General features: G+C 33.9%; 1 protein-coding gene across 1 annotated transcript; it reads right to left on the bottom strand.

Moving 5' to 3' along the window:
• Position 1: 1 nt before the first annotated feature.
• On the bottom strand, positions 2-8,901 carry eif2ak1 (eukaryotic translation initiation factor 2-alpha kinase 1). The gene is made up of 15 exons (XM_073827757.1): positions 8,577-8,901; positions 7,880-8,047; positions 7,651-7,787; positions 7,506-7,543; positions 6,192-6,291; positions 6,025-6,105; positions 5,824-5,920; positions 5,632-5,692; positions 5,193-5,547; positions 4,976-5,081; positions 2,495-2,601; positions 1,043-1,172; positions 763-842; positions 367-600; positions 2-276 (listed from the first exon to the last, which is right to left on the bottom strand). Exons 1-15 carry the CDS (start codon positions 8,746-8,748, stop codon positions 151-153), a joined length of 1,992 nt encoding a protein of 663 aa, XP_073683858.1. The 5' UTR covers positions 8,749-8,901; the 3' UTR covers positions 2-150.
• Between the last annotated feature and the right edge of the window lie 107 nt (positions 8,902-9,008).

Below are 9,008 nucleotides of genomic sequence, written 5' to 3'. Positions count from 1 at the left end.
GCACCATTGGCATGGGACTTTACTTTACAAATCTTTTGTCAAGTTAAATATGGCACTCGTTTATATACATACAAGCAGAGCTGCAATCACACATACAACAATTCACATAATGTACAAATATTGAGCACTTATGGTAGTTCAGAAGAGTTACTACTTTTGTATCTTTTCTGCACTGTGTATTGAATTCTGAGAGATCTGTAGCTCACTGATCTGCCTTCTGAGCTGAACAATTTCTTCTTCTTGTTCATTAATCTTCCGTTTCAAACTGTGAATAACCTAAAAGAAAGAACGCAAAGAATGTTACTGAGTCGAATGTTTCTTCAAAGCAACAACATGGGCAAAGAAAACTATTACAGCCACACATACCACATCATTGGTGTTGAAGAGGTCACTCTGAAGTAACTGAGATGCACTTGGTCGCATTGAGGGATCAGTGCTGGTCAGTAGGGTGATATACTTGGCCAAAAGTGGCCAGTTTTTGGACAGCGTGTTAGGGATCTTGCCCTGCCGTAGTTCTCCGAGTGTGTGCACACGCTCCATCTCAGTCCCAAATGGCTGGAATAACTCAAACGCAATCACTCCTATACTGAACAGATCTGACTGTACAAATGAAACAAACACTGAGCATCAGGTTTTACTACCAGATTTTTAGTATGTGCCTAAGATGAAATAGCCACACACTGAAGTTTAGCCCCCCCAAAAAAAACTGACTGTAGAATTTACATTATAACAAGTATAAGTTTGTAACTGTAGTTTCCTTACCTTTGAATCATAGTGAGAACCCTCAAGTTGTTCTGGAGCAGCATAAACAAAAGTTCCCACTCCACTAGTGTGAGCTGAGTCTAGTGTGAAAGGTGCAATGAGAAACTGCATTAATTCACTGCTGCCATCTATTGTTACCTACCAATAAATCAGCAGTAGTTTTGCAACAAACAGGAAAATTAGAATAAGTAAAAATGTAAGTATATTAGTTTAGAATTTGTAATAACAAAAATAACTAATTCACTCTTGTGAATACAGAAGAGGTTACAAGGCCTGTCACCTGTGTGTGCACCTGCTTGAGAGCTGGAGGGCAGCTGCTCATGTTCGTCCATTATTATGTTTCGACAAGCCAATCCAAAGTCCCCGATCTTAACTTGGCACTCAGGTCCATGAAGAAAAATGTTTCTAGGCTGTAAATGCATAAATATACATTTTAAATTACAACAAACAGACAGTATAAAAACATAGTTAGTGTGAGCAACCTTAAAATAGACTAAACAGATGCTATTTGGATTAAAAACTCTTTAGAGTAAATAATACAGCCATAGAAAAGGAAAAAAAAAAAGATTTTGCATTACAAATAAAATGGTAATTTTTTTTAAATTATTATTACACAAATACAGTCGAGGCCAATAGTTTACATCCCCCTTTCAGAATCTGCTAAATGTTAATTATTTTACCAAAATAAGAGGGATCATACAAAATTCATGTTATTTTTTATTTAGTACTGACCTGAATAAGATATTTCACATAAAATGTTTACATATAGTCCACAAGAGAAAATAACAGTTGAATTTCTAAAAATGAACCTGTTCAAAAGTTTACCACAACAGGTTTTTTTAGTAATAGTTGTTCATGAGTCCTTGTTTGTCCTGAACAGTTATATCCTGTCCTGAATATCCCTTCAGCATATATTATTTTATCTTCTGTAGTCTCTGAAGGGCAGTAGTAAATGAAAAAATAATATATTTAGGCAAAATAAGAAAAATGTACACATCTCCATTCTGTTCAAAAGTTTTCATTTTTTTATAAATTCAACTATTATTTTGTTTTGTGGGCGATGTAAACTTCTGACCTCAACTGTAGAACATCCACAGTAATAAATATCCAAAATTAATGTTAAACATTTTTACATAATAAATTGGAAATTTCATAGGTAACTGAGCAGATCCAAATGGTATTTGGGTTCACTATTATATACTATTATACATACACTTACTATTATATAGATTAAAATTCTTTTTAGAAAGCAATTCATGCTTATAAGTAGTATCCAGAAGAGAAATACTGGAAATACTGTGTTGCCATACTGTGACAAACAGATAAAGGGACAAGAACAGTGTTTGTCAAAGGAACTATCTGCAACTAATTCTGTCAAGAGGCTACTAAATATATTAGTAAATAGAATAAAGGAATTTGTAAGGGTGATTTTAAAGCATTGCCAAGAAAATGGTGAACAAGGTTTGCAATGGTGAAAAGGACAAGCCATTTGCTTACTAAATTCTGTTACAGATATCAACAAGCTCACTACCAATATGATTGTCTATTGTTTTGCAAAAGTCTAACCTGTTTTGCAAATTGTTGTGCCACACCAGCCCAATGACTGTTATCAAAACACCAGGCCTCCTCCCATGTAGACTAATGCATTAACCGTTCCAAGCCAGACATGTACTAGATATATGCGTGGTAAACAATACAAAGTAATGCAAACCAACAAAATAAGTAGACATACCTTAAGGTCTCTATGCATAATACCACGAGAATGAATGTACTCCACTCCTTCAAGTATCTTCCTTAAAATTTTGAATGCATGTTCAGAGTCAACTGACTCACAAGGATCTGTGGATCAATGTATTGGTTAGAAAATGCTAAAATAATCCAACAATACAATTATAATCTGGTAATTGAATGTTAAAAAACGGTGATTGTATGTTCAAAAATTTTGTAAATCAGCTTTTCTTGTCTTTCCTGTTTAACCAATGTGTCACCAATGCAATAACAGGAAAGGGTGTAAGTGACTACTCTATTTGTTATAAGAATGTTATATAAAGGAAGGAAATCTGAGCAATTTATAAGACATATAGTCAAACCAAAAATTATTCAGACACCAGATTTTATTTTCTATATATTTTTTACTAGTGGGTGCAGGACACTATAGTTCCTTTAGTGCCCTCCAAAAGTTATGTACACTGCCCTTCAAAAGTTTGGAAACGCCCTAAAAAAGTGGGGTTTTGGACAATATTGGCATGAATCCTTTTTAATGTGTGATATTTTTGCACTGATAAGGGACAAAACAAACTACAAAAACATTTTATTACTAGGGCTGTCAAACGATTAATCGCATCCGAAATAAAAGTTTATTTTTACATACTAAATGTGTGTTTACTGTGTATATTTATTATGTATATATAAATACACACACATACATGTATAGATAAAAAAAATGTATATGTATGAATAGATATACTTGTATTTAATTTAGATTATATATAGAATTATAAATATTTTATGTATAAATCTAAAATATTTTTCTTTAATAAACATGTATGTGTGTGCATTTATATATACATAATATATACACACAGTACACACACATATAGTATGTAATCATAAACTTTTATTTTGGATGCGATTAATCGTGATTAATCATTTGACAGCCCTATTTATTACTTAAACAGTTTACAAATAGAAAAAAACTTAATTCAATTCATCAAAATATCCATTAGCAGCTATTACAGCTCTGCATAATCGGGGCATCCAAGCTGTCAGTTTATTAAACTTTGACTTAAATTGACTTGACTCCAAGCCTCCTGAAGGATTGCCCAAAGATAATTCACACTATGCTGATATCGTCCAAAACCACACTTTGCCAGGGGTGTTTCCAAACTTTTGGAGGGCAGTGTAAATGAGGATAGCAAAATAAAGTTAACTGTGAGATATCATACCCAAAAATTCTGCATACAGTAGACTACCAATAAAATTGATAATTTGGGACCAAAAATTATTCAGACACTTTGACTTTACCATATTTTGTGTGTGTGTGTTTTTTTAATTGTTAATGCAACCTTTTTACACCACAGACTGAACTAAATTAAGCATTGCTTGGTAATTGGTCAACAAAGTATTGATAGTTGTGTAAAGATTGTCATATTAACAATTGTCTGAATTTTTGGTTGATTGTAGTCCATTGCATACCTTTCTATCAAAGTTATCTGACATTATCAAGATTAGTTTTTTCTGACACAGTTTAACTCTTGAGTTCTTGTCGTATTTTATTACCATTTTCTAAACTATAGTGAATAAACTGATAATGTGAGAAATGTTGAAGGTGTCTGAATAAATTTTGGTTTGACTGAACTTCCAAAGAAGTACTAGGACCTTTAAAAACTTTAATATTTCCCCAAATTTTGTTTTATTTTTTTCAAAATTCTGTTGTTGTTTTTTTTTTTCACTTTAATTTTTGTCTAATTAATTGAAATCATGAAACGTACACAATTTAACAGCAATTTGTTACAATTTTAACAAAAAAATACATTTTTAAATCCCTATGAAATACATTTTATTTTTTTTCCCCTTAAATTCACTTTTATTTTATTTTTTACCAAATACTGTGTTTTCTATTCATTTTAAAGGTTTCATTAAATTTTAAACTAATTATTTAAAAAAATAATTTATTATTTATTATTACTATTTGAAGTACAGCGTTTTGTATTTACATTTTTCTGGTAAATATTTTTTTAAAATAATGTTTTAATAATAATTTTATTAGTAGTAGTAGTACTGTCATTACATGAAGTACTATATTTCCACCACAGTTTCAAGTTAAACCAGACTTTTATTTTGATGGGTTGCTCTGACGACCTTTAAGTTTCTGTTTGTATATGATTATGTGTTCATGTACTCATGAGGTGGCAGAGATGAAAATACTGAGGGCTTCAGTATGTCTGTAGTCAAGGAAAACTTGTGTGTACTGACCTGTTTTTATTTATTCATCCAAAATTTAGAAATTTGTGACATTATAATTCCATTTTTATGACTGGATTCCATGATTCCATCTACGTTTTCCACATAACGGAAATCATAGGGCCCTAAAGTACCTACTTAATGTCATTTAAAAAAAAAGAAGAGCAAACTTTGCGTCGTGTATGTAACAAATGTAAAGTGCAAACACCTCTGTAAACTGTAGTAACAGATATGAATAAAGTAATCTCACCTGTTAACGTCAAGACTCCCTCTGTGGTCCTTGAGTTTCTTTCCTGTATCCAGTCTTTCAAAGATTGCTCACACAGCTGCATTTGTATATAAAGCATTAAGTGGAACTGAACCAAGAGACAGAAACAAGAAGAAATGATGAAAACATAAATTACAAAAGAATTATTCCTCATTTCTATTATTTAATTGTTACATTCAGTGTTTAATGTACTGTATACCTCATGTGCCTGCTTTTCAGACCATTCATTAGTGTCCATATCAATGTAAGAGTTATTGTTCAATTCCAGTCTGTTTTGACTGAGGTCGTCCTCTGAGAGTGTCGAGCTGTCCCATTTAGCTGCAGGGCATTTGTTCACCGTAGCACGAGGCTTTCCCAGAAACACACATGGAACAAAGTTTTGTGGGTTGCGGACATTTTTTGGACAAACGTCGTGTCCGATCTCTTCTTTTGAAGTTGAGGGTTTGACTGAGAGGTTCTCTAATGCACCCTGATTTTCTTTGGCTTCTGCTTGTTCAGAATGTTCAAAAACAATGGACGATCCATCGCTGCTGTTACTGTTTTCCTGTGTGCACCTGAAGCAAGAGATATTTTCAATATGGTATTGTGAACATGTTTCAGTTAGTTTATTGTGTTGGGAAATGTTCAAATCATCTTACCCATCTTTCTGTAAAGGCTTCTCTAATGCTGGAAATGTTTGTGAAATAACGGATTTTGAATCTAGTGAGAAAAAAAAAGACAATATACATGTTTGTATCATTGTTGCATGATTCAGGAAATACTGAATAAAAGCAAAGCATGATTTAAATAGCTATGTCTTCTAATGTAACCACATCAATACAGCTACTTACTATTCACAGCAGGCTGAACATGCTCCATCCATGCTGTGTGATATCCAACAATATTGGGATGCTGAAGGCTGGAAAGCACTTTAACCTCTCTAAGAACCTGCGAGGAGATAAAAAGATGCGATAAGCTATATTATCTTTAAATCATATAGATTTGTGGGGGTAAATTACCACTATAATAGCCGAATCTGTGACATATCTTACCTTCATACAGTCGTCTCTTGTTACTTTCTTGATGAGAATTTTTTTCACCGCATATTCCTGACCATCAAGCTTATTTGTAACCTATAACATTATTATTGTTTTCAGTATACAGCTTTCATGTCATGTATTTACTATATTAAGAGTACAATATGATCAAAACCTCTTACCTTATACACTTTGCCATAGGATCCTTTACCCAGTGTTGTGATTTCTTCAAATTCACTAAGGTAACGGGACGTCTGTGCTTGAAAAAGATCATCTTTGGCTCTAGCACAGATAAGCAAATCTCAGTTATTTTAAATGTTAATGTACCATACACTACCGTTCAAAAGTTTCAGATCAGCAAGACTTTTATTTAGCTAGGGTGCATTAAAGGAGTAGTTCACTTTCAGAACAAAAATTTACAGATAATGTATTCACCCCCTTGTCATCCAAGATGTCTTTCTTTCTTCAGTCGTAAAGATTTTATGTTTTTTGAGCAAAACATTTCAGGATTTCTCTCCATATAATGGACTTCTATGGTGCCCCCGAGTTTGAACTTCCAAAATGTAGTTTAAATGCAGCTTCAAAGCGAAACAATCGGTTATTTTCTAAAAACATTTGAAGCTGCATTTTGGAAGTTCAAACTCTGGGGCACCATAGAAGTCCATTATATGGAGAGCAATCTTGAAATGTTTTCCTCAAAAAACATAATTTCCTTACGACTGAAGAAAGAAAGACATGAACATCTTGGATGACAAGGGGGTGAGTACATTATCTGTAAATTTCTGTTCTGAAAAGGGAACGACTCCTTTAAGTTGATCAAAAGTGACAGTAAAGACATTTATGATGTTACAAATGAATGTTTATTTCATGTGACCCTTTAACTTTTTGTTAAGTAGCATAGGTATATTTGTGGCAATAGTCAAAAATACATTTTATGGGTCAAAATGATCTGATTTTTCTTTTATGCCAAAAATCATTAGGATATTAAGTAAAGATCATGTTCCATGAAGATATTTTGTAAATTTCCTACCTTAAATATAGCAAAACGTAATTTTTGATTAGTAATATGCATTGTTAAGAACTTAATTTGGACAATTTTAAAGGCGATTTTCTCAATATTTAGATTTTTTTGAACCATCAAAATCCATATATTCAAATAGTTGTATCTCGGCCAAATATTGTCCTATCCTAACAAACCATACATCATCTGAAAGCTTATGTGTATTTATATGACTGGTTTTGTGGTCCAGGGTCACATATTAGAATGATTTGCAAAGTATCATGTGCTCAGTGTACTGATGGCTGCTGAAAAGGCAGCTTTGTCTTCACAGGAATAAATTACATTTTAAAACATTAATGTACAAATAAATGTAGCCTTCTGTAGATTCTTTCAAAAACATTAAAAATTCAAAACCAATTTGACCCCAAGCCTTTAAACAGTAGTGTAAATGACAAAGCAATGTAAGTAGAGCTGCTACAAGTGTAAAAGTTTTCACCTCAATTTCTGGCCTTCTGTAGTCAAGTATCTATGTTCCTGCAGAATCCAAAAGACAAACAGGTTTTGTTTTTGTTCATAAAAGCAACAGCTGAATAGAAGTCATAAAAAATAAATTAAATTGATGATGAATGATGTAAGATTACCTGGGGGAAGAGCGATGAGCTGGTCGCATGCAGGAGCTCTGTAAATGCCCTGTTATGCTGTAGTCGGACCGTACTAAACTCATCACTGATAGCCAATGGCGAAAGGAGGTTCATGGCTGCTAAACGTTGGCCTATCACTGAAACAGCAGAGACATTTGAGAAAACAAAACTTAATACAAATAACAGAAATAAACAAAAGGTGTCTATTTATAAGGCAGTCTCAACCCACCCTTAAACAGCATGCGTGAGCGTGTAGGATCACTCTCGTAAACAAAGCACAAGTGTTCCAGTAGAGATCCCAGGAGCAGTTGGTTGGGAATGGCAGAGGCAAATTCCTGGATCGATGCATACTGTCTCCCCGTCAGCAAAACCTCACAGTTATTGTCCGAGTCTGAAGCTACATTTATATGACAAATAAAATAGGTGAATATTTGACCACAAAATAAGTGAAAACTATCCAAACTGAGTCTAAAATGACTTGGATTGGAGATTTCTCACCTTCTGCAATAACTTTGGCAATTAAAGCCATAATGTCATTTTCCTCTGAATCCATTTAGACACCAAGCATTTATGGTACTCTCCTAACAGCTGAGCAAATATAAATATACCAATGTTGCATCTTGAGTGTACAGTCGGGGTGGGTAAGGTCTAAGTAACTTATCAGCTTGAAACATTTTCAAGTTACCCCCCACACCCCTAAGAAGTCCCACAGATGAAATATTAGGGAGGAAGGGCCATCTTAAAAATGCATTCATTCAATTTAATTATTTGGACACACTACTTTGACACATTTTGCACATGATATTTGAAGCCATTAATATTCAAAGAGATTAAATAACCTTAATACCTGTCTTATAAACCCAAACTCTAGCCATGACTACACTCTTGAATGAAAGGGGCTGCACTTTATATTGCAGTGGACTCACTGTCAAACTGGACGTCATCCTCCGTATCCGTCAGGCTAAATATTCCTCCTCTTGATCCTCTGCCTTGAGTGGAAAGGCCCCGTCGGATATGAAAGCTACGGCTGTTAACGGTGGAAACTACACTGCTACTCGAACTTTCTTCTGCCATTAGTCTCTCTGTTTGGTGAAACATGACGTTTTGCTAAAAGACACTATGGTTTATCCCATTCAGTAGTCCCATTCAGAAGCCCCAAAGTTCAAAACCCCAGCACTTTTAATTTGGCAACCCCACTTACAAGTTTTAAAATTGGCCGAATAAAAATATCACTGTAAACCGACAGTGACCTGCCATGTTTCTAGGGACAGGCGCCAGGAAGTATCTCCAAATTATCATCATGCGATGACATGTGAACAACTTATGACATTATGCATCTAAACACTAATTGAATAATC

The sequence above is a fragment of the Garra rufa genome, chromosome 22 (genome assembly GCF_049309525.1).
Source record: "Garra rufa chromosome 22, GarRuf1.0, whole genome shotgun sequence".
NCBI lineage: Eukaryota > Metazoa > Chordata > Actinopteri > Cypriniformes > Cyprinidae > Garra > Garra rufa.
Note: the sequence above shows the minus strand (reverse complement) of the source record. Positions and strands in the feature narration are given on the sequence as shown.

What these genes read in the sequence shown, in the direction of transcription:
- eif2ak1 (XM_073827757.1), bottom strand. Translation starts at nt 8,748, where the DNA reads ATGTTTCACCAAACAGAGAGACTAATGGCAGAAGAAAGTTCGAGTAGC. An exon ending in ACAGAAGGCCAGAAATTGAG is followed by an intron (nt 6,292 to 7,505) that starts GTGAAAACTTTT and finishes TATCTGTGCTAG; the next exon opens with AGCCAAAGATGATCTTTTTC. An exon ending in CAAGAGACGACTGTATGAAG is followed by an intron (nt 5,921 to 6,024) that starts GTAAGATATGTC and finishes ATCTCCTCGCAG; the next exon opens with GTTCTTAGAGAGGTTAAAGT.